Source organism: Acromyrmex echinatior, chromosome 10, assembly GCF_024713525.1.
Source record: "Acromyrmex echinatior isolate Ae372 chromosome 10, ASM2471352v2, whole genome shotgun sequence".
Classification (NCBI taxonomy): Eukaryota; Metazoa; Arthropoda; class Insecta; order Hymenoptera; family Formicidae; genus Acromyrmex; species Acromyrmex echinatior.
The window spans coordinates 4,739,493-4,765,527 of record NC_141861.1 but is presented as its reverse complement, the minus strand read 5'-3'; the positions used below and the strand labels follow the sequence as shown (position 1 = coordinate 4,765,527).

The 26,035-nt window shown below is 29.4% G+C and overlaps 2 protein-coding genes across 15 annotated transcripts in view; one reads left to right on the top strand and one right to left on the bottom strand.

The window, feature by feature from the left end:
• CASK (peripheral plasma membrane protein CASK) overlaps positions 1-26,035 on the bottom strand; it is a 200,720-nt gene that overhangs the window by 161,455 nt on the left and 13,230 nt on the right. For 12 of the 14 annotated variants that reach the window (XM_087410332.1, XM_087410333.1, XM_087410334.1 and 9 more), the window contains 5 exons: positions 15,206-15,318; positions 12,443-12,548; positions 11,331-11,408; positions 9,298-9,473; positions 5,017-5,088 (listed from right to left, as the gene is read on the bottom strand). In XM_087410332.1, the coding sequence (XP_087266458.1) occupies positions 5,017-5,088; positions 9,298-9,473; positions 11,331-11,408; positions 12,443-12,519 (403 nt within the window). In that variant the 5' untranslated portion in view covers positions 12,520-12,548; positions 15,206-15,318. Of the gene's footprint in view, positions 1-3,812; positions 3,900-5,016; positions 5,089-9,297; positions 9,474-11,330; positions 11,409-12,442; positions 12,549-15,205; positions 15,319-26,035 lie in introns of all 14 variants that reach the window. The other 2 variants (XM_087410335.1, XM_087410329.1) reach the window with 2 other exon arrangements.
• On the top strand, positions 18,265-24,442 carry LOC105151908 (salivary endonuclease-like). Its single transcript, XM_011065887.2, has 3 exons — positions 18,265-22,158; positions 22,235-22,715; positions 23,651-24,442. Exons 1-3 carry the CDS (start codon positions 22,074-22,076, stop codon positions 24,312-24,314), a joined length of 1,230 nt encoding a protein of 409 aa, XP_011064189.2. The 5' UTR covers positions 18,265-22,073; the 3' UTR covers positions 24,315-24,442.

Here is a 26,035-nt window from a genome sequence, read left to right as displayed (position 1 = left end):
ATCATAAATATATCATAAGTAAAAATATATTCCTTCATTATGTTTTCGTACGTGTAAAATATTAAGTAAATTATAATAATGAGATGTTTATCTTCTTCATCATTTTGCGGTAACGATAATATAATTGAGAGCGATTAATATAAAAAGAGTGATTACACTCTTCCAAGAATAATATAACATTATTAGCGCGCGCACGTATATTGTAGAACATTTTAGAATAATTGATATAAAGATTAAACTTTGATAAAAAAAAAACAATTTTTAATTCATTCCTTTTTCTGTAATACACATTAAGTTAAATTAATAATTTTAATTATTGCTAGACATATTTAATATTAAATTCTGTAAAACAAAAGTTATTTATTTATAATATAATATATTTGAGTAGAATACTTAAATAAAAAAATAAAAGGTGCTGGTGCAGAAGAAAACTGATTATAATTACTTATATACAGTGAAAGCAACGAGTAAAAGTAAATTTAGATCAGAATATAGAATCAGAAATATTTCAGAAATAGAAACGTAAAAATATGTAATATTTAACAGTGCCATAACTAGGTGCCAAAGAGTTGCATATACAGAGAAACAAATTTTCATGCAATTTCACATCAAGAGCATGCAGAATTTATTTGATTTCAGAATGTAAATTTAATAATGAGAAACGCGCGTGAGTGACGAATTTTTGAAAAACTAACGCGCTAATAAAAATATAACTGTCGATAAAAATATTTTATTTCGGCTTGTTCATCGCTTGGTTGCCGCTTGTCGTTCATGATTTTAATTATTCGCCTTTTAACGAAAGTAATTAGTTACACGAACGAAGCGACAAGTTAATAATATGTTACGCAAGTATAATTTAGAGATACAGGATAATACACGAGTGATCTGGGAAATTTCTGCACAATTTCCAGCAGGAATATTTATTTCGAGAAAAACATGTTATATAAGAGCATACGTACAAAATGTGCAATAATGGAGTCGTCATAAAAACGATTCTAGATTAATCACTTCTAAAATCTGTCTCCAAAATGTCTCTTGAGAGAATTTCATATATATTCTCAAGGTTTTCCGTTCTATTTATGAGTTAATCTGTGTATCTTATAATTTATCATATGTAAGATTTACAAGTATCAGCTGAATATTAAATATTTTTCATATTAAATATTAATTATATTAAATATTCTTCCTAGCAGGAAATCTCAAAATCAATATGTGAGATAAGTGCGCCACGAAATGTCTCTCATTTAATATATTTATGCTGATATCTCTGAGGAACCATCTTCATTTAAAAAAACAAGATCATATTTTTTCCGCAATTTTTTATAATTAAAGCATCGCGTTTCGTAGGTATATCGTATAGATAACATTGCACTCCAAATTATCGAGTTTCATAACTTAAGTTCTTCATTAAGAAAATATGATATTTTAATTGCTCGCCACAATGCAAAAAAACAATTGCATAAAATATCAATTTCAGATTACGTAATTATCGTGACGTATGATTTATTGAGATTGGAAGTATTATTTTTAGTAAACAAAGATATTGCAGTAAAAATTCTCAAAAAATTCCTGTATTTTAATTGGAATTCGTATATCTGAAACTGCTTTGGTTTTATTAGCAATCGATATATGTTCAATCGAGGAAAATGTTACGTTTTATCGCGTTTGTCTTTCTCGTGATATAAACGTTTAATAAATGTTTCGCAGACATTCAACAAAATAGTATTCTCTGACGCGACGACTAGTTTCAATTTGTCATCGATAAGTGATGAAAGACAAACACAAAGCGGCATACAAATAGACAGACACACGCAGACACACAGGCTAGTCTACCGCTACGAACAACGACATAAACAGGCCCAAATACGCGGGTAATTGGTTCACATAACCAGACTCAGAAATAGGTAAATCGATTGAAGGGTTTGTTACGTTTAACAAAAATATACCTAATTATACAAGTACGAGAGAAAAAACAAGAATAAGATTTCTGACAAGAATATGATAAAAACTTCAATTCGGAAAGGATAACTGTTCAACATTGTCAACAATATACATTATATATCAATCATATACATAAAATTAATTCACTGCTGTGCAACTGCATTTATCAATTGTAATAATAATAAATATAACATATTGTATAAATTTTAGCGCTGGATAATCCATATAGAATTATGTAATTTATTTTAATATTTGTAGAATAAAATTAACCAATTTTTATATTCATTATTAATTATCTTCTACAACAGATTTTTTTTTTTCCTAAAATTTGTACCCTTTGTATGTGGATACACGCTTATTAATATAATAATTAACGTACATTCATAGTATATAATAACGTACGTTATTCATAGTAAATAATAATTAACTATCAAAATATATACTCATGATTGCAATGTGGAGACAGCAGTCGATTTGAGCAATTCAATCAGAAACTGATACGTGTTACGGGTGAACTCGAAAGCCACAGAATAAATTCAGTCACTCTGTCCGAATTCAGGTTATTGCAGAAATATCCGTATTTGATTTCTATATTTTCGACATTCCTAAAAAAAAATGGCTATGTTTATTCAAGAGAATTTCCTGCTGCGGATTGGATTGGCCCAGGACCTTTGATTTTTAATAAACATAGATCAAAAATATAAAAGATTAATATTTAATTTTATTTTTAAAAGCTATATTTATATCTTTAAGAAATCTAATATTGATTCATTTATCACTAAAAGTAATTAATTATTTACTTTTAAACCAAAAATACTGCACAACAGTGCTTTTAATATTGAAAAAATAAATAAATAATTACTGCCTTTCAGTATTACTGAACCAGTATTAGATTTCTATAAGAGTATATATCAATAAAATGAAATAATTTAATATTCGTAATTCGATTCGTAACGAACCCTTCAATTTTGTCAAAGACTTGTCCCAATCCTACAACGATGAAGCAGAGCGTACGTCATTCGCGCATTACAAAATCAGACACGCGGACGACGGGGCAGGTGGGCACAGAAAAAAGGGGAAGGAGTAGTTCTCTCACTCACTTCCCCTCGATGGCATAACAAATATCTGTTACTACGCGACCTGCACAATAATATCACAGGAATACTGCTATCGCACGTAGATTGAGTGTCTATGCAGACACTACACGTTCTCAAACTAATATAACGATACCACACAGGGGGTAGAACGTCCACTATATTGCCTCAAATGAGGATAATCACGAAACTGGACTGATCGATAGCGACAATTATGAAATGCTATACATTCATGTGCGCGTTTCGCTCATGAAAATGAACTCGGAGTCATTTTCAACTGAATTATACTACTGTCATTTCGCCAGACTCATACACTTGTCATGTGAATCTTTTCTTTCCCATTATATACAGGATGCTTTGTAGAGAACAATTCATTCAATGTATCAACAGTAATCTAAATTGGATAAAAACTGATCATTTGGAAGAAATAAATTCAAACGAATAACATCGTTGATTTTGATCGAAATGCTCTCGTTTCAACAATACCGCTCTCTTTCATATCCGCAATATCTTTTGAAACATATGTATATAGTTGATGCGAGTAATAGAGAACATCCTGTATACGTCTGGCCTTATCGTTGATGGAAACAGTTTCTCAATAATATTTTACGACACGGTGACGTAAGTACAAGAAGCCGGGAGTTATATTCAAGGACACGGAAAGGAGTATCTCTTTTTAAGAGAGATACTCTAGACAGACGCGATACTTTCTCATTTCTACCCCCCGATTGTGGTAAATCATCAGACGTTATGTAGATGTGGCAGGCATGTGGATACCGATATTGTCCTCCGTGTCGCTCACTAACGAATCCTCGGCGTCGGTCAGGTCCTCAAAAGGGAAATTGCAGCTCGAAGAGATCAGGCCTATCGAAAGAACACAGAGAGAAAGGAGAAGGATTGTTATCGTCACGATAATTTCGCGCTGTGCGCGATTTACTGACGGTTTCACGGATGATAAGGTGCTCTTTATCAACAACGTCGCTGAAGGAAGACCGACCTGGCTGTGGCTGTTAAGTTGCTGTTGCATTTATTTAGGGAATCTCAAACTCTCGCGCGGATCAAAGGAGACAGATCCATTGGCCTTAGACCGATCAACACAATTCAATCAACACAATTCTCTGGTGGTGTGTGTGTGCGTCTATTGGTATGTAAAATGTCGAGCTTGGCATATTTCCGCGACGTTTGTATAAGTTTACTTGTATTGTACGGTAAATCTGCGTATGATCCTGTTAGTACAAAATCTGTATAGAGACTATCAAATAGCTTGCTTTAATTCGTTCGTTTTATAATCTTACATAAAATGTACGACAAATCTCGGATTAATCGCCTATACTTCCAACGATTTTGTGATGATTATCCTAGCGTAGAAAAATATATAAAAAATAGATATCACACTTATAGATGCACAATTATCATTCTTAATTTGTATTTCAATAAAACACAAAAATGATTACAAAAATTTAAATTTTCATTCTCATTCGTGTTGTTAATTCCGCTTCAGACATACGTATTGCTGAAGACAATATCAGCGAAGCTCAATAAGAAATATTGTATACAATCCGAGAATGACATTCTTCAACAAATTTGTAAACCAAACACATCCGAGAAAAAAATAAATGTGCATATACATATTAAAATATTAAATAATATATTACTTAATATGTTAATATGTCAGATATTAGCCAAGTCATATATATATTAATGAGTTAGCCAAATCAAAGTGAATATTCGAACTCGTAAAGCAAGCAAGCAAGCGGTGGCAGCTTCTAGAGTACAGTGACGTGATAGTGATAGAGGAGTACACGGAATGGGTGAAAATGTAGCATAATACAATATGTGTGGATGTGATAAGTGTGTACGTGTAATATACATATATATATATATATACATATATATACATATATATATACATATATATTTATGTGGCGTGATGAGACAAGGCTCCTGCGGAAGTAATGATTAAAGGTTAGATCAGGCTTACCCTCGCTGTCGGCCTTCAAGTAGAGCTGCCCCTTTGGGCTCAGACACTGCCGATACTCGGTCGTGTAACATGCTGTATTCATTCAAACCAAATTTCACGTTATCAAGGTGTAATCAGACGACGTACTTTTCTCGCGCTGTCGCTGCATAATGCAATCCGCGGGAAACTCTTATCGGTATACTTGCGCTTTTTTTTCGCGTTACTCTCTACATGCACGATGTCGCGCGCGAATTCAAGTCACAAAGAGTCGAGAATGAAACATTAGCTATATGTGAGAAATAAGCATGATGGAGCGTTAAGGCAGAGACGTCGCGCAGCAATGTTATGCGTATTTAATCACGCTGTCGGAAACTTTTTGTTTAAGGCGACTCGTAATCCCAGCGCGGCAAACGCTGTCTTGTTTTACGAAACTCGTATATAAAAAGTTGCGCGTCCCAGTTTACACGGCGGTTTTCCAGTCAATCTCCGGCCTATGTATTTGGAACGCCGTCGGTTTACTCTCACAGAATGCCAAATTAGTTTCGAACTGGGAAGATCAGAGACGACAGCCGTGGGAGTTGGAGGAGAGATTAATATCTGACTTGGTATAATATCATAACGTCTTAGCGAAACGAAGGGGCAATTAACCCCGACAAAAGTTCTTATCGGTATTAAATTCTATTATCGATCGGCGGGAACCACTTTATCCTGCGCCTCGTCATATAAAAGTGTATACAGTGTTACGTGTCATACTATATTAGTGACAAACGTTATCATTATATTGTTTTTATGGCAATATTTCGGTGTTAAATTCTTTGTGTTAAATACAAAGAATAGCAACTGTTATTTCATCGTTATTTATTCATTCATTGTGTTGTTCTATGTTCTTTTTGATAATGCCATGCTATTATTAACCCTCTAACTTCGATTAAATGTTAATCTTGATTAAATATTAAATATAAAATATAGAACGAAAGTAAGAAATCAACGGATAACGTGTGTTCTATCAACAGCTCTTAACGGCGATACGATGTAACGCGATACTGGTGCTATTATAAAATCGATAATGCAATTCCAATATCGATTGTCAGCATTAACATAACGTAATTATGCAGGATGGCGAAAGATGATTTCCTAATTTCCTTCATAATTGAAAACGCTTCTTTAATATCGCATGGCTACTAATGAAATAAATCACTTGAAGACACACGACAACAATAATTGCGCTGATCACGCAAAGGAAGTCTAAAATTAGTTCAAGACGTAGCAGTACAGTCTAGAATATCTACAAGTGTCGCTAACAACAAGAGCATCTACAAATGGAACCATGCGATATCGAAGCAGCGAAAGATTATAAAAAAAAATGCATAGACATCAATCGATTGCGGCTAATCAGAGAAGAGAGCATCACGGTTGTCAGTAGGGAAGAAATCCGATAAAAGCTGTTGCATTGTGCACATTGAACACCGAGAAATTTTTTGAATGTGATTTGCCAATCATCGACCAAGCCAGCCAATAATCGCAGAGTAGGGCATTCAAAAGAGAGACGATACAAAAACACCGAGTGTCTTTGAAGTGACGCTTGATGAGAGCCAGGAACACATTGTATCGTTACGAAAAAAAAAAAAAAAAGAAAAAGAATAGAAAAAAGATAAAAATTTGAATTACAAACTCTGAGGAGGCAATATTCAATGCACTTTTTATAGATTTTTTGCCCTCATTCGACCGTTAATATTACTATCGCATTGCGTTGTGAGGATTATTAAGTCATATCTTTATTGGAAATGATGTCGTACATTGTAATATGTAAAAAGAACTTTTCCCAGGAAATAATAATTATTATAATTTATTCCATAAAAACTTAATCAATCTTAAGTCAAAGATGCGTTGACACACATCCCTGGCAATAATAATGCCATATCTCTGGGGATATGATGCATTTTGCTACTGAATATTTGAAAATTCTTCTTTTATAGTGCTATAAATGAAAAGGAAGCAACACAGCTAAATGACACTCGTTTGAACTCATAATGAATCCGGTTGAATACCAACAGGTCGGCAATTTAAAATGAACTTCTCAGATAGAGCCATGTAAACCCCTTCAATGATAAATGTATCACGTTTCTCGTAACAAAATAAAATCGACGATATGTTGTATCAATAAATTTTTTTAACACTTTGGCGTAATAATATTGGATTTTTAGACTAACGATGTTCTCGTTGTGAGATAGCCTTGATCTTTTATAGTCCATTAGCTTTCAAAAAATATTTATGCGAAAGAGATAGCTACGCGAAAATAGGTTAAGCGCATATAAATTGTTTAACACTTATAAATAATAATTTAGTTGGAATGTATAATGCAATCACTTAACTTAAATTAAAGGTATTATTTCAAAATTATATATTATGTATATTTATACATAAAAACAGATTATACGTTAATTTTATACATAAAAACTTTTTCAACATAACAAAAAAAAAATAAAACTTTATAAAGGTACTGAATAGAAATGTATTATTATATTATATTTAAAAAAATATCTTCCTATATAATATAAAAAGTTAATAAATTATCACAAATACATATATATATGATTAAACAATTTAAACATTTAATCATAAATTTTTGGTCCTAAATGTATTTTCATGTTTAAAGAACGTGTCGAATAATTTGCTGTAATGCAAAATTCATTGTATGTACATACACTTATATGTACATGAGCTTAACTCGATTTAAAAAGTTTAAATAATTAATATAAAATTAATATATAATCTGGTGACGTACTTAATTTCGTGAATACCAACAAAATAGACATAAATATATATAAAGTCTCGATAATATAGATGTATGAGCATTGAATACTGCCTCTCAGCCAGTTTGCAGATGGAATAAGCGTATAATTATATTACGCGTAAATATAATTTACGTCAGCGCACATTTTGCTAAATATAAGTAGTGTTGGCGCCAGGTCAGGTGAAATTTTGGAGAAAATTTATCTTTAAATTTATGTTTTCTTATAAAATATCACAATTTACGTAGCATTTAAATATACACTTGTGATATTTGTAAAGAGTTCTATTAAGTAATATTTTGTTATGTTATGAATGATTGTAGAAAAGCTATCGTATTGACTTCTGTGAAAGCTATTAATCACGAGACAATAAAGTTATGAATATTTCGAGATATAATCTCTCTATTCATCATTCTTAATAACGTCAATGTTGTCCTATTTTCGCTTCTCGCCTAGCGCTGACACCACTTAAAAATATTATGAAAAATTTAGTAATTTTAATGCTGTCGCGCTAAAAGCAGCACGACGTCAGCTCTCGTGAACTATGTCACGGAATAGAGGGAAACATAAAGTGTTTGGGGCATTTGCATAGCCCAAGTAAATTCTCTTTTACGTCTCGACGATTTTATACTTCAGTTCAAGTGACGTTTCAAGTGATGTTTTTGTTATCATGACTTAATCGATATGTCTTTTCATATATTGAAATAACAAAAAATCTCTCAAAATGATATTTTTTGTCGATGAGATATTTTAAGCAAACTAATTCAAAATGTACAAGCAAACTTTACGAAAATTAATTTTACAAAGTTGATTTTCTTCAACTATGGCCAGTAATTAATGTTATATACCTTTCTCATGTTATTTTCATTAATAAAAAAATTTCATTATAATGTAAGACATGCAAGTATTTCTCAAGCATCTAGAAAATTCTACTCTACGTAAGAAATTAGATTTGATATTTTTATAAAAATGGAAAGAGATTTTCAGATGCAATCAATATTTTCAAGCAGTTTAAATTTAATTAAATTTTGATATGACAATTAATATTTATTGAAAAAATAGAAATAGAAAAAAACAGACAAAAAATTAATTCATAAAAATTAAAAATTGATTATTATTTTATCGGAACTGTATTGTAATTATTTTTTAATCACGTTCAATATCTTAAACGTTAAACTCAATATTTTCTAAATTAATTTTCAACATTAAAACTTTACTTACGACAACTTTTTTTCCGAATTTTTTTGGTTTAACTAAATTTAAAAGGTACGTATATTTAATAGACGCTGGCTTAAAGCCATTTTTCAAACTAATAGAGTTATTTTTATATGATAATGGTCGTATGTGTCACGTATATAGAACTTTGTTGGAAGTTAATAGAGAATCATTAATAATGGAGGTCGGGCATCCCAGAGCTGAAGTCGCACGACTTTCGATGTGAATCTCTACGCCATGTAAAATAGATCGCGTAAAGAAAACATAAGTGAATTAGAAGAAGGTATGAACATACCAACGCCATTAGATTGCGAGGTTGGGAGTTGCACGGCAACGCCGAAACCGCGCAGCTTCACTGGGGCGGAATTTTCCTTGCCAGCCAGGAGGGCGCACTGCGGCTTCAGGTCACGATGAATAATGTCATTCTCATGGCAGTAACGCAATGCTTCGAGGATCTGTCGCATGTAGTGACTGCAAAAGAAATGCAGTTTTCTTAGGTACCGGCGTTAACACTATACCTCTCCCTGAACACATCACGAAAGTACGCCCTCAGTCGAGAACAATAGCAAAGGCCGCACGGAAGAAGCATTTGCGCGTGAAAGAAAATCAGTTCTTTTTGAGAATTTAAATACAGCAATTAAGGCCTCGTTATATATATCATGTAATGATTTTACGACATAAAGTTTTAATAAATTCATTCGATAAATAAAGAGCCAAGATACTAGGTAATATAAATATAAATCCAAATTTCGAATTTATTTATGTTATAAACAAATAAATTATGTAATAAACTATATTAACAATGTTATTTAATTGTATTTATGAGTTATTAACTCAAACGGAAGGATTAAAATCATATTACTTAAATTTAATTAATAGATAAATATTTTTTGGAGTAACATTTTTCATGCAGTTGTATATGGTATAAAACCCTTTCTAACTGACTCTTGACATTATCACTAGTATTTTTTACAAAATATGTAAAAAGGAAATACGGTCTAAAATAAAAACAAGATATTGATGGCACAGTGTACTGCCAGAAGACGATGCAAAATATGAAATACCGCAGACAAAAACGATGCAGTTATTTACTACACTATGTTCGTATACTTTCATCATATCAATCAAAGACTTTGAGATGAATCTTTTGAGCGCGTTGTAATGTGAGATATTTATATGCAGTGAATACATAATGTTTGTGAATCTGATATATAATATTAATATAAAGTCTTTGATTCTGAGAAATTCGAAAAAAATATGTTTTCAGACAAAAGAAAGTAAAGATTTGAAAAGGATGATTTATATCTGAGCCTGGAGGAATATATAATATAAAATATCTATACGTTTAAATATAGAAAATATATATGTATAGATATTTCCTAAGTATATTTAAACATGTGAAAACTGTTTAAAATGTATTATATTCCTCTTGTGATCAGATATTATATCGTGTGTAATTTATATCATCGAGATTACATATCATATCTGATCCTGAGGGAATACATAGATATTAAGCACTTAAACGCATGAAAACGATTTGCAATGTATATCTTCTTTTTATAATCAGATATCATTTAGTAGTTTCTATCAGAGATACTACATTAAACATGACTTATTATCTAATAATTCTTCATAGTGTCAAAAATATAAGACATTTGTGAACAGTTTTAATAAGATCCTTTCGAGGTGAAGACTACTGTTATTTCAAGCGTGACATGAACGAGTATAGCAAATCTAATGGATCGCAGTCAAGGATTTATCGAGACAGAGATTTATTACGCTCCAGGGAGACTCGAGAGAGAGAATCCGTTTGCATTATATCGAGTGTAACATACAAAAGGTAATCACGTTTCAGTACTCCAAGTTCCAAGTGACTCGATGAAAACAATTAATTTATCGAATTTCTTTCATCTTGAAGGCATCGCCTTAACAAGATTAATAAACAGATTAGAGTAATTTTCATCGTGTAGGAGTATACATATTAAATCTAGATGTTATGCGATAATTGTATTTCAATGGGAATAATGCTCTGTAAATCTTTCGGATATTGTATTTTTTACATGTCTTAATTGTTTTGAAAAAATATGAGTAATAAAAGATAAATTTAATATAGCCACTATTGGCTGAAACTCCTGAAAATTTTAGGATGGAACAATACAGAATATTATGTATTCATGCGACATAATGCCAGCGTATCGTACTACATCCAAAGTAAACGATGTCTTAGCTTTAGTGGATAATGTTTAAATGGATATACTGTCTGCTGTGGATTCGCGACGTTCGCACAGTGTGCTCATCGCGCGATGATAGATATAATGAATTTCTTACCTTGCAACTGCTTCACTGTATACGAATCCAGCAGTTGCTCGTCTTACGACCTCGAAGCATAAATCAGAGCCGTCCATACTGAAAAAGAAATGGAATATTGAAATAGGAATATCCGATGATGCGATAAATGGATTTGTTTTAATTTGAATATTTTTCTTGTTCTTTGATTCCTATTTGTTTTAATTATTCACGAATCATTTTTAAATTATTTAATTGATACTTATTTATCTGTATGTATATCGATTATGATCAAATGTAACATAACATTCATAACGCTTAATTAATTCACAGAAAATTATTGATTAAAATGATATTTGTAATTAAAATGATATATCTAATCGTGTCATATCGATAATATTGTCATTGAATAAGAATTTTTTATGACATAAATAATATCCCATTAAACTAAAGGAAATAACGAAGTGTTGTTGAGTGTCATATTATTTAAATAGTCTCGTTAAAAACGCCTTGAGCACCGAGTCTATTAAAAACCATAGCTATCTTATCCGATAGCGTAGATTATTTCGAGAGCACCTCGGATGTGTGTATCCAATTATAGCGAACTATAGTAAAACGTTATAATAGATAGCAAACAACTAAATGGAAAACGTGCTTTTCCTGAGTAAAGATAGAGCCGTTAAGGAAATGTCACGTATTTATTTTGCCGAGTCTCTCATTTTCGACGAACGTAATGCTTTTCCATTTCATATGTTACGAGCATAACGTTTCATTAGCCTGAAAGTAGTAATTACGAAGGTAGTAAGTAGGAAAATGAAAGAGTAGACTTGTTGGCATATAAAGGACGAGATTGACGCCTTTCGAAAAGTTGCATTTCTAAAAAAAGACTCGTTAAAAGTTCATGATTGAAAGAATATAACTATAATAGTTTGCTATAGTTATTTTTTACAATTTTAATTTTGTAAGACTAGAGGTTACTGTATCTAAATTTATTATTAGATAAAATATTGTAATTAGATAAATGTTGCACATTAAGTAGAATAAGTTTGTTTCTATCAATTCTTTTTGTCAAATTATAATTAAATTTGTTGATGAGCTAAATAAAGAAATATGTTTTCCCAAAATATAAAATATATACGTTTTTGCATACTTACTATTCAAATACCATGTATAGCATGCCCTCGGAGCTGTACGTTTCGAGCAGTTCCACAATATGTGGATGTTTCAACATATGGCATATTGTAGCTTCTCGTTTCAAATCTAAAACATATGAAACGTAGATTTAACACAGCAGGTGGCTTTCACGCATTATACATCATGGAGATTAAAATCACTGACTAAACATGGTTCAAATTGTTTTAAACAAATTTTGCTTTACTAGAGAGATTCTCTCGCAATCCACTTTGTCATGAAAATGTTAAAAACTTTAAGATTTTTAAAGATTTAATATGACAAGAAATAATATCAAAAAATTTTTTTATAAAAACATATTAGGTGTTGGAATTAATTCGTAGCGTTTTTAATGAAAGAATGTTATTTATTTCACATGAGCATTAAAAAATACATTAATGAAAGTACTTCCCATCACTTGTAAAACGCTACGAATTAATTCCAACACCTAATATATACGTGTATGTATTATCATAAACTAAAATTTCAGTATTGTCAACTTATATAAGAAATTAATATTATTATATAAATTATATTATAATACATTACGAATGTATAAAATAATGTTTTCTATTACAATCTATGTATATCGAAAAATCTAAAGAAAATAAATACTTTGTATATAGATGTCTATAAAAAATCAGAATAGATAATTTTAATGTTATTCTAGTTAAACGAAACTGTAGATACTGAATCTGAATTAAATGCGAAAAAACTTTCGTTTCCCTTTAATTTTTATTAGAGTCAATTTCAATGCCGTATCTGCATTCAACTGCAATGAAATCTGTAGTCAAAGTTACGAATAACAAAACTACGAAAATCGACTGAAATAACGGAATAGCTTATATCTTTTAGTCGTGTAAATGTTTTTATGGTACAAAAATTGTACCATAAAAAAATATAAAAAACTATTTGCAATAATTTTAAACAAAGACTTATTTAATAACATTAAAACATTTAGTGTGCGAACTTGTAGAACAACATAAAAATTCTTTAACAAATTACATTTCTTTTATAATTTTATACATTTCTCTAAAAGTAAGTTAATTAATTTCAAATTAATGAATTATAAAATTTTGATGCATATAAATGTAAAGAACAATGAAATTTATCAATGAATCTTCCATTAATAAATTTTTTGACTAATAAAAACAGCAATATGAACTCTTGCAAAACTTATCACTAAATTATACATGCAGCTATTTTACAACTTCGTAATTAAATATCTTTGCAAGTAAGTACTAAATTAAAATCTCATTAATATAAACTTTATCTAAAGCTAAAGAATAAAATTGTACTTTCTATTTGCAAATTAGTTCGATAATTACGGTTTAATTTCTAATTAAAAAATTTTAACATATTGTTAGTAAATATAATTTAGCAAAAAATATAATATCAAATAATTAAAATATTTAAATATTTAATCTTAACTTTGATCAAGTAATACTTATAATGGAAATGAGAAAGAAAGTAATCATAAAAAAAGAAGAAAGAAAAATGACAACAAAGAGTGAACAAGAAAACTAATATTTTACGACGTATCTAGCAAAATGAAACATCTTGCTTCATACGTAAAATTATGTTTCACAAATAGGAATGAAATATAATACTCTGTTCGCATATGTTTCCGAATATTTCCACATAAGATCCATATAATCCTAAAGAGATTCCATATGGTATCTTAAATGAACATCTGTTTCATTATTAATACATATGCATTTATGGGAGGTTTTTTTAGCCTCTTTTTTCTAATTTATTGCAGTAATAAAGAATTTAGAAATTATATGAAAAATGTTCCAAAGTCGTTTTCTCTGCTATGGCCTATCTGTTAGTGAGCTTATAGTATGTTCACACCTGGTTCACCAGTGCTATCAGTAAAAATTAAATATTACTCTCATTTCCGGAAAAAAGGCGCTTTATTAGAAAAAACTGGTTTTTAAACAATGCATTCTTCTCGTATATTTCATTTAGACCTGTCGACTGGTACATTGGGTTAAATCCCCGAAAAATGTGCCCGGTGACAATGGTCCGCCTTTCCATTCAATTGCACAATGGCTTTCGCGTCGATTCACAACTCGAACCTATGTTTAGTCAGTCGGCAGCATTGGGGAAAGCAGCGTACGTTGTCAGTAAGTGGACGGATAGGGAAGTATAAGCCTTGCTTCGAAAACACGATGGAAATTAATGGAAGGGTATTTACAAACAGATAGGAATCTCTCCTTTATTTGGATAAACTTGAATGTATAAAACAGTTCAGAACATGAGAGGCTATTTTGTGTAATGGACTCTTTGTGTAATGGAGAAATAACTCAGTAAAATTTAAATCGATTTATTTGTCTCTGTCCGAATATTACAAGAATTATAAAATATATAAAAGCAATGTTACTAATGAAAGCACTTTCAAATTAAAATGTGTCAAATTAAAGCACTTCAATATTGATCACAGATTACAAAAGACATGTATCCCAAAATGATCTCTTAATGTTACAAAATATCTATACTCTTTCTCGAAAATATTTTATCTGATATTTTAAAGTTTCGGAGAGATATTTCATGAAATATATTTATCAACTTCAATTGACTATTCGATGTTTAAATGTACATTATGCATAATGCATGAAAAATGCGCTTTTTTATTAAGCTGCTCAAACGTGAGGAACTTGAAATCGGAAAGAAACACCTCCGGATATTTCTTTATCTTTTTTGTGTGTGTATATCTACGTCATTCTTATACAATATATACTCACCCGCAGTACTGAGCCCAGGACTAGAGGTGAATTTCGCCACATCGACGATTTTTACGGCAAAAATTTGCCCGGTGTGACGGTGAATGCATTTCCGAACGACGCTGAATGGTCCTCTGCAACAATACAGGCATCAACAATAATAATTATACTCGTGGCATGGTTGTTGAGTACGAATTATGCACATTGTCTGATGATTAGGAAATCGGATAAAAAGCTTACTTCAATAAACGCAAACTATTAAATACCTAATATTTAATACCTGCAAAATGTACTTGAAAAGAGTAATGGATTTTATTCGAAAAAGTTTTCTATACGTTTTCAATTTTTTTCGTAATGTCGTGCACAATTAAATAATAGAGACCTTAATTTTTTAAATAGTTAGTAAATTTTAATTTACTCTTTCGTTTACAAAATATAATTGCAGAATCGATTAAAATTAAAATATAGATATAAAAATAAAATATTATAAATATAAGTGTAAGTATAAAATAACTAAAAATTGTGTATTTGGATATTAACAAATTTCAACGAAAGTTGAAGGACATTTTGTAAAATGAAGTTCCGGTATTAAAGGAATAATATCTTGAGATTTCTTTGACATCACTTTATAGACCAAGGTTACGTCCTTCTGGTGACCTAACGCCATTTTTAAATGTCGCGTGCGCTGTGACTCTCCATTTTTCTTACGCATGCATATACTAATTTTGCATCTGCACATTTTATATCTACATGTAAATTTTACAGGGCTTTTTACATTAATATAAGAAAATCTAGAAAAGAGGGAAATGTCAATATAATCAATAAGGTCATAGTTCGTTGAAATATTGAAATCTTGTAAGATCAGAAAATGATAAAATGTTTTGGAAATAATTCTAATATAAATTCATAATTTAAAATTCATAATTTTGATATAAGATATTTGAAATATTAATAAATATATATAAATTTTCGTTGCTAAATATGAAATGCTTTTATATTTAAAATCCATTGCATCTGCACATTTTATATCTACATGTACTTACTTTTCTTATAATATGAAACAAACGATAACAAACAATATTCGAATAAAATATAATTATTTCTTAAAAGAGCATTGATAGCTACACTAAAAAATAGCTGACCGCCACTATCTTTACCGATTTATTTTTTTTCATAGATTTAATATAAAAATAAATTAATATCATGACAAACGCCAATAGCTTAAAATAAAAATATTCAATATCAATTCCCATTACCAATAGATTAGAAACAACAAGAACGAAATACTTCATGTTTATATTTAAAATATCTGGATGTTTATTTTTAAATCATACACACACAGCAACACACAGTATAAAACGTATCCTACACACACAGGAAACACACGCACACACATACATGGTTATTGATAGATCGAATTTCCAGATATTGATGTCATATACTGAATATACAGTATCATATAAAGAAGATAATCTGTGTGAGACAGGCGTCTGTGCATGTGCGTGTATGAGTAGGGCATATGATCAGTTCTATACTTAAGGGTTAAACTCGATAGCGGTCTCGGTTATCCATCGAATGATAACCACGCATGCATTCATGGAATTCGTGAAAACCCACAATGGAGAATGTCGTGCGTATAGCATTTCACACAAGCATCTATCCTTGCGGTTTGCACGATAATGATGCACCATCATATCTAACATACATAAATTGTTCCAATAATGAAATAAATCGTTTGTATTTTGTTTATACTTGCATAGTAATACGCTTCGTTTATTTTGGAACGTCGTAAGTACTTTCAATTTTCTTTCTGTACTATTTTTGTTTCAATGTTCAAATAGCTACATTATTTTTTATTAGATATGTAATCAGTCGATATAAATGGGCTATTATTTTCAAACGTTTATACAACGATAATATTTAAAGACTAGTGATTTGTTCATAAAATGTAAGTATATTTTTTAGATTATAAGTGAAAATTAGAATAAAAATAAATCATATAAAAATCCTATTTTTAATCGAAGCAGATTTTGATGTTTGATAATGTGTATATACTTTAATACATTTTTCAGTTCTGTAAAACTCGCCAATTCAATTTGTCAGACTTAAAACGCACTCATAAACTGAAGCTACAAATAATATCGCAAATTACATTAATTGTCAATTTAATAATAATATTGCTAATAAGCATCTTAGAACACTGCAAAGGACTTGTTGCCGAAAATAGAATTTCAGCCTGGATTTTCTTCATTTTGTGCAGTCTTATCAATTCGATTATTAAGCCATATAGAGATATTTGTTATTGGAATACTAACTAGTTGGCAATAACTAGTCAATTATTAGTTATTAAAGCAATAATTAGTGTAATTAATATTTTTTTAATTTCATAATTCTTTAAAATTAAATCGCTAGAATTTAGCATGTCATAAATTAATTTTTCATATATTTTGTAAATTTATTTCATTATTATCAAGCTATTAATAACTTTTCTATTAATATTTTAAATATTCTGTATGTTCTCATAATAATGAATCGTAATATATATATAATATATAATAATGAACACATTTAATAAAAATATTATAATCAATAATTTAACGAATAATTGTAATATTATTTATAATAAAAATTATAAAATAAATAAAAATAAATTATTGTATGTTGTTTGAAATCATTTATTCATGTTCGATTGACAGCATAAATGTATTGTATTTATCATTCTTTTAGATATTTAATGTAACGATGTATCTACATATAATAATAGAAAGTAAGAAATTTATAGTTTCCACTTAAAGTCATAAAAATCAAATATTTATGTTCAGCTATAAACTATTTTTAACAATTTGTAAGATGAAATAATAATGTCATATGAATTTTTTATTTTGTATTTGCATGTTTATATTCATATTTTTTTAATAAAGATTATATTATTATGGATGTGTATCGTGCATTTAAAAAGCACTCAACTTATTGTATTTTTTTTATACAATCTCAAGATAAAATAAAAAACGTAATATAGTCTTTTAAAAACATTCTTATGTAAATTCTGTACACATATATGTATATGTATGTATATATATGTATGTGCCGTCATCTTCTATATTCGCGAACGAGTTACTAAATACATCATCCTCCGTTTTTCGTTGTTAAAAGCTCTCTTGCAAGACGGCTCTTGAGTGCCTTAAGGCCTTCATAAAGCAATTCGCACGAAAGTGTAATCCGCCTTTTATGAAAAGCTATTGACTTCTCGTGTCAGTTTCCAGAAGAGGTCAAACATTACTGCGACCTATATTCAAAATCAATTTTCCGCTTGAAAAGGAATTCATATGCAAGATTTCTTTTTTTCTATTTCTACATATATATATTTCGACAAATATATGACTTCATATTCTTAACAATTCTTTTAATAATCTGTATAATAAAATAAACACAAATAGACGAATTGAGTTGTCTATCGTTAAAAGTTTTACAAAAATTTCATCAAATATCTTCTTAATTAAGTTAATTCGATATTATGTATAAAAATAAAACTTCATTCAAAGAGTATTCATAAGTACAGATTACTAGTGTACTACTTCCCACCGCATCATCAAATATGACTCTATTTAACCTTCTGGTCATTGTAAATTAAACTTCAAATCGATCGTAATTGAACTTTGGCTTTTGCCGTTAACAAGTTACATTGAAGGGTAGGCATCACTGATACAAGCGCTCAAGTTTCATACAGAATTCTGCTTTCCAAAACGGTAATTACGACATCAAATCAGTATACGCTTAAGTTGTTAAGTAAATCTGCTAGGATATATAGCATATTGCTCACACTGAAGCATAACTTAACCGAACATAACATCATTGAATGTAACTTAATTAAAATGTTGCATTCAAATTGCTAATTTATAATATATAAGTTCATTAATCAAGAAATTTATACGTTGTGCAATCAGGTATGTGCGACTTATATATACATTTATTTCTGTGAAATAAAATATCGGAAATAAAAAATATGTTATATCAATATTTTTCCTTTACATCTTCAGCTTCTTATAATTAATTTATCTTCAGAAATAAATGTTTATCAGTAGGGTTTTTATATAGTCATAAAATAGCGCATACATTTTATACTTTATTATCAGATTGGTAACTTTACCGGATATATAGATGTGTAATAATGCCACGTCTTATAATCCATTTTGTAATCATATAACTATTTTTCTACGATATCTTTTACTCGAAATAAGTCGCAAACATTAATATATTATAATGAGTTTTTAAACATTTGGTTAATAAAAAAGCTTTTCTCTTCGGAGAGTATTCAGATCTATCATAATTGGATACTTGTTTATGGATGCAGAAGCTGCATGCTTCGATGCCGAACTACATCATCAAGATATACGTTTGCTCGACATTAACATTCTATCGCTATACCTCGTTCATTTTCGCGGTATTGGAGGCACGTAGATGTAATAGCTATGCCCAACTACAAGGAGAAGAGAGGGATGGGAAATTGAAATCACTAAATAGGATTGTTAGTGAAAGTCAGGAATAAATAACGTTCCCAGCTAGAACAGAAGCATTCAGAAAAGCTCGTTTAACCCACTGAAATATTCCCTTTTACGTCGACAATCCTCATCAGACTATTTAGTCGCTCTTACTCCATACACAATTTCTCTGTAGTTACTCTTATCAACACGTACAAATCACATATGCTACGACTAACCGAAACGCAGTATATAAATACTGCAGTTACTCATCTACCTCGATGGCTCTGTTAAACTTAAGCCGCGCTGTCATGTAGATATTACGTGTTCTCTTCCTCTATATTACACTGCGAGTCACTTATTGCTTGCAGTTAGATTTTGCAATAGTAAAACTGATGATCAACGTTATGTATATTATTTATGATAATATAAACGCCGAATATTTTGAAACTTTAAAAAATGGTTTTTAGTTGAATACATCCTAAATAAAGGGAAACATTTTTATATTCTTAAAATTTACTTAAAAAGAGCTAACAATGTCATAATATATCATATATATATATATTCACATGCTATTGTAAATTTCGATATAGATTTGTAAAAATTAATCAATTCTTTATTTCTTTTACGTTAAAGCTTTATATGGCAAATCTCTCGAATTGTATGTCCCGTGTAATATAATCATCAGTATTTTTTGGTCCTTCTTTTCAATTTTTAATTTAAAATTTATTGCTTTTATAAATTTAAATATTCTATTCTTATCGTTTTCTTTCCGCTAAATTTGTATGATATGCAATAACTTTTTGTATGCAGTATATTAACGCATTCAATGCGATGAGAAGTAATTTATGACAGTTAATTTCTATTACTTTCTATATTTTTTAATTTTGAAAAAAAAAAACAATTTATCAGATAAAATACTTTAAATTAGTAATTGTTATCTTGAATTTCAGTTGTTCAAAAATATTTGTTTAATAACATATAAAATAATATTGGGTCAGGAAAAAAGTTTCTTCGTTTTTTTTAATTCAAAATACAATATCTTCGTCAAAAATGAACGAAATTTAAATTAAAAAAAAAAGGGTTTTAAAGTTTGAAATCTCTACTTTCGAAAGGTTACTATATTTTTTGAGTTTCTGTGAGTTTGGTAATTTTTATATTTAAAAAATTACGAGCTGAAAAAAATGAAAAATTTTCACTTTGAGAGTCTCTCACGTGCCCAAAAAAATTTACGAAAACTTTCGACCTATCGTAAAATCTTGAAACTTTCCCTACAAAATCTTTTTTTTTTAATGTTGTATGATTTTTTATACCTGAGTTATTCGCGAATTAAGTAAAGCATTCTAACTTTGATTGCTCAAACTCTGATTGCTAACTCTGATAAAAATCACCATACTGCAATTTAAAAAAGATTCTTAAAGCTGAAACTTTGCTCTAACAAATGATATAATAAAATTGTAACAAAAACATTTCACGACAAATGAAAAACTTTTGTAAAAAAATTTTTTTAAATACGAAGAAACTTTTTCCCCAACCCAATATTATAACAATTAAAAAATATTAAACATTAGGTAATCTCAAGAAACTAAATATGAAGAAAAAAAGATGATACTTTTATCATTGTTCATACATATGCATTGTTTCACGTATGCATTGCTTTATAACAAATATTAAACATTAGGTATCTAGTAGATTGCTTTTTGATATAATATAAGCGTCTAATAGATTGCTTTTTTCTTTCTTTTTTCTTTCTTAACTCTTATTGAAATCTCAAGAAACTAAATATGAAGAAAAAAAGATGATATTTTTATCATTGTTCATATATATGCATTGTTTCACGTATGCATTGCTTCATGACAAATATTAAACATTAGGTATCTAATAGATTGTTTTTTGATATAATATAAGTGTCTAGTAGATTACTTTTTTCTTTCTTTTTTTCTCTTAACTCTTATTGAAATCGTATAAAATCTCAAGAAACTAAATATGAACTAAATATATAATATATTTTATCATTGTTCATACATATGCATTGTTTCACGTATGCATTGCTTCATGACAAAACTAAATATGAAGAAAAAAAGATGATACTTTTATCATTGTTCATACATATGCATTGTTTCACGTATGCATTGCTTCATGACAAATATTTCTTAAATTGACACAGATATTAATTTTTGTCCTACACTTTATCCAAAAGTTTTATCTGGCATTCACATTTCAACAGCATCTTTATGAAAGAAAACGTGACTTGAAGTTATCTTAAAGGTCTACTGATAGTCAAATCAATATTTTGTTCAAGATCTCTTACAAGATTATCTCTTACTATATGTATATTATCTTTTACAAGAATTTCCCGTTAATCGACTAGTATAAAATAAACGAGAGTAACAAACGCGTTGTAGTTGACCATGTATAATCATTCAAACATGTTGGTGGTCATTCCGTTTCTTGCGTGTTGTATCATTTGGGCAATTGCCAGCCCAATTAGTACTGGTAAACTAGTTTATTTTACAATTTTATCGTTAAATGTTCACAAAATTTGTTTTATCATCACGTTAACGATCTTTAGATATCAGCTGCACAATATCTACACAATACAAAATTGGCGATCTTAAGGAGCCTGAACCATTGCTCCTAAAACAGGTCGACAACAATGCGACCATCTGGTACCCGGATGACGATGACGGGACACTGAGGATATTCGCGGGTGACTCCATTTATCTGGCATGCCCAGGCAAAAATAATTATTTCCAAAAAAGAAATTACAATGAGGTCGAAGCAGTTTGCGTAAAAGATAAGGTGTTTAAGGTGAAAGGCGTTCGCCAGCATATCTCGTCTCTAGTTTGTAAATTTTATCCCGAGCATCATGCTCAATATATGGACACGCCGTCTTGCCTCGACGAACAAAGCTCCATTGAGATTGGTTTCAACGTGAGAGACACCTTCATCCGCACTATTGAATTATGCCGCGACAAGAAGACATATACGACGTACTACACGAAGTTCACGATGACGAAAATGATCAAAAGTAATCAAAGGAACTATCCCAGGTGAGGACTCGTAATAACTGATCGAATCTTTATTCAGTGATTTTTCTTTTTAAAATCTTTGAATGAAATAATTGTTCAAATTTTAAGAAAAGAGTTCTAACAAATTAAATATATAAATAGTTTAATTTTAAATTAATAACACAGTTGAAAAATTTGTGTTAAATTTAACACATTCGACGTGTTCTCAAACGGTCCACTCAAATTTTGGTATTGATTTAACATAAGATGAATATATTAGAAAGTAACATAATTATTATATACAAAAATTAACACAATAAATACATATAGTATTGACACAATTTATAAGTAAATTGTGAAAGAATATTTTTCAGTACAATTAACGTTTATGATATGTTAATATATATTTTATTTATTTATCTTAGAATTTATGTTTTAAAACATATTATTTTTGTAATATATTTGTCATTTACCCATAAATTATATTATTTGATACTGAGAAATGTTAAACATCAAATTTAACACAAAATATTTAAATAACATAATATGTTAAAATTAACACTTAAATGTTAAAAATTTAACAAAAAATTTTAACAGACTTGAGTAGATTGTTTCCAATAAATATAAAATGTTTTTTACTGTATATATTAATATGTACTAATATTTGGATAATCAGAAAAATCATCCATTTATCAATAAAATGATTATGTTTCCATACTTATATATTAGGTGTAGTAAAAAGAAATCCATTATTTTTCCAATAGATGGCTTTCGTAATCTGTATCACGCGAGATACAGATTACTAAAATCATCTATTGGAAAAATAATGGATTTCTTTTTACTACACCTAATATATTATGTATTATAATTTTTTAAATATATAAATATATTATAATTAAAAAAATAATTTTTTAATCACAGTCGCCAATGAAAAAAAAACATCATTTGTACTACTTAAGGACGATTACATATTTCAGACCGTTCAAGTTCCTAGTAGGAAAATTTTATCCCTGGATAAATATGGACTATCTGTACAAATTTGAAACTCAATTAGATACCCTCGCCAGAATCCTGAATTCGATCGAGTTGGCTAAAAAACGATTGAAGAAATCATTGCAATTTCTTTCCCGCGGACATCTAGTAGCCAAAACGGATTTCGTCTACGGCAGCCAGCAGAGGTCAACCTTTTGGTACTTGAATACCGCACCTCAGTGGCAGACTTTTAATGCTGGTAATTGGAATTTCCTGGAGATCAGCATCAGACACTTCGCCGCCAGCCGCCGTTTGGACCTCGACGTTTACACGGGAGTGCACGGTCAGATGACCATGGAAGACATTCATAATGAACAGCAACCCGTATATCTCGCCGAAGACATCATATCTGTACCCAAGTTCTATTGGAAAGTCATCTACGATCCATTGAGCAAATGTGGTACGGCGTTTGTGGGTCTCAATGATCCGTTCATCACATTAGTCACAGACGATGTATATCTCTGCACAGATATCAGCGAAAGGATTGAGTGGCTGAACTGGGAACCATCCAATATCACGTTAGGAATCTCTTATGCCTGCAGCGTCGATGATCTACGAAAGGCGTTGCCCGTCGTGCCGCTGCTCGATGTGATTGATATTCTAATGTAACACGAGTGAATCACTTAGTTCTTTTATGTATGGCAAATTAGTATTTCAAGAGGATATCAATATCCGCAAATTATTTCTTATAAGTTTAGATTTTTGCATAGAAGCCAAAAGCTTCATGATTAAATCAATAATAATAGATTAAGTGCATAAAAGCTAACACTAAGTATTTCATGCATAAATAATTTTATAAATTCATATTTTATAAAATAATAACAGATAGATGTTTCTAAATTTATATATGTATATGGATGGATATATATATATATTATATATATATATTTATATATATATATATATATATACTGAGAGAAATTTGATACATAATAATTATATATTTTGTTAATAAACAAAAACTTTCTTATTTTTTCATTTAAAAATTGCTTGTCAAAATTTGATTAGCACAACACAATTTTTTAATAAATATATATATCAACAATAAATAACTGTATGATCAAAAACATTCAATGTATATTTAGAATTAATTAAAAATAGATCCGTTGAAATGATATAAATAAAAAGATGAGAAGCTTATATCACATGATAGAAATAAACACATTGTAAGGTTGTATTATTTATACGGTATAGAATAATATTTAATGCAAAAGTTTCACCATACACCTCCTTGAGTCAAAGTGTAACGATACTTCACTGAACATACTAAGTAGATACTTTATCTTTGATACGAGTGAGGTGTCGATAACAGGAAGGCAACATCCGTTCGTAATAGTTAATGCAGATGTTAGCAAATTTTTGAATAATATGTTTTTAAAAATGTATTTATATTTAGATAATATTAATTGTATATTTATCCAATATTTTATTTATTCGTAGCAATTTTTTTTATGATCGGCAAACAATAATATTTATCAAAAAAAAATTGAATAATATTGATATACATACTCAATGTTATATAAATGAAAAGATATCGACATCCAATAAATTAATTTAGTTTTTAATAGAAAATCCGAATGTTTTTAATACAAAATCGGTGTGAAATAAACTATATTGGACCACAATGATCCATATCAGTTGATTAGATATTAAAATATATCAAAATAATGTTTTGAAAATTATACAAATGAATTATTACGATGTAATATATAGACAAAAGTCACACGGAAATTTTTATTGAAATAAATTTCTCTAAAGGCATTATTATCACGCTTTAAAACAAGAACCTTGTATGTTGACATATCACGCGCTTTGTGTAAATTCAAGACAAGTTAGCTTTATCTCCAAGATATAAAATAGAATTTCAAAGGGTTAAAAATTTAAAGCGATTATCTGTGACACAATTTTACAGACTTGTTCCTCGCAGAAAAGATATTACTCGCAAAGAGAATAGTGAGCACCTCGGTGAGCACATTTGAATAAGAGAAGTTTTTTCCTTGTGAATTTTTTCTTCAAAGTATAATTTCATTAGAATATTATGTTATTGGAAAATATTAAATATAATGTTTATCGAAAATATTTATTCAATATATATTGTATATTTGTAGAAAATCATTCCACATATGTATATTTTATATATTTATATTCTATGTTTATATCTATTTTGTATGTATATTATTAAAGTTTTTTATTAATAATCACAGAAAATTGCTATCTCATAATATATCTTTATGATGAATAAATAATGTATAAAATAAAAAAATCGTTACCTTTTATTATTATATCTCAAAGCAAAGTTGCGATAATAAAAGTGTGTTTTAAACTCTAAC

Excerpts from the sequence above, each read along its gene's own strand:
- LOC105151908 (XM_011065887.2), top strand. The coding sequence starts at position 22,074 with ATGTATAATCATTCAAACATGTTGGTGGTCATTCCGTTTCTTGCGTGT. Across the intron at positions 22,159-22,234 it reads TGCCAGCCCAATTAGTACTG|ATATCAGCTGCACAATATCT; the intron begins GTAAACTAGTTT and ends AACGATCTTTAG. Across the intron at positions 22,716-23,650 it reads AATCAAAGGAACTATCCCAG|ACCGTTCAAGTTCCTAGTAG; the intron begins GTGAGGACTCGT and ends TACATATTTCAG.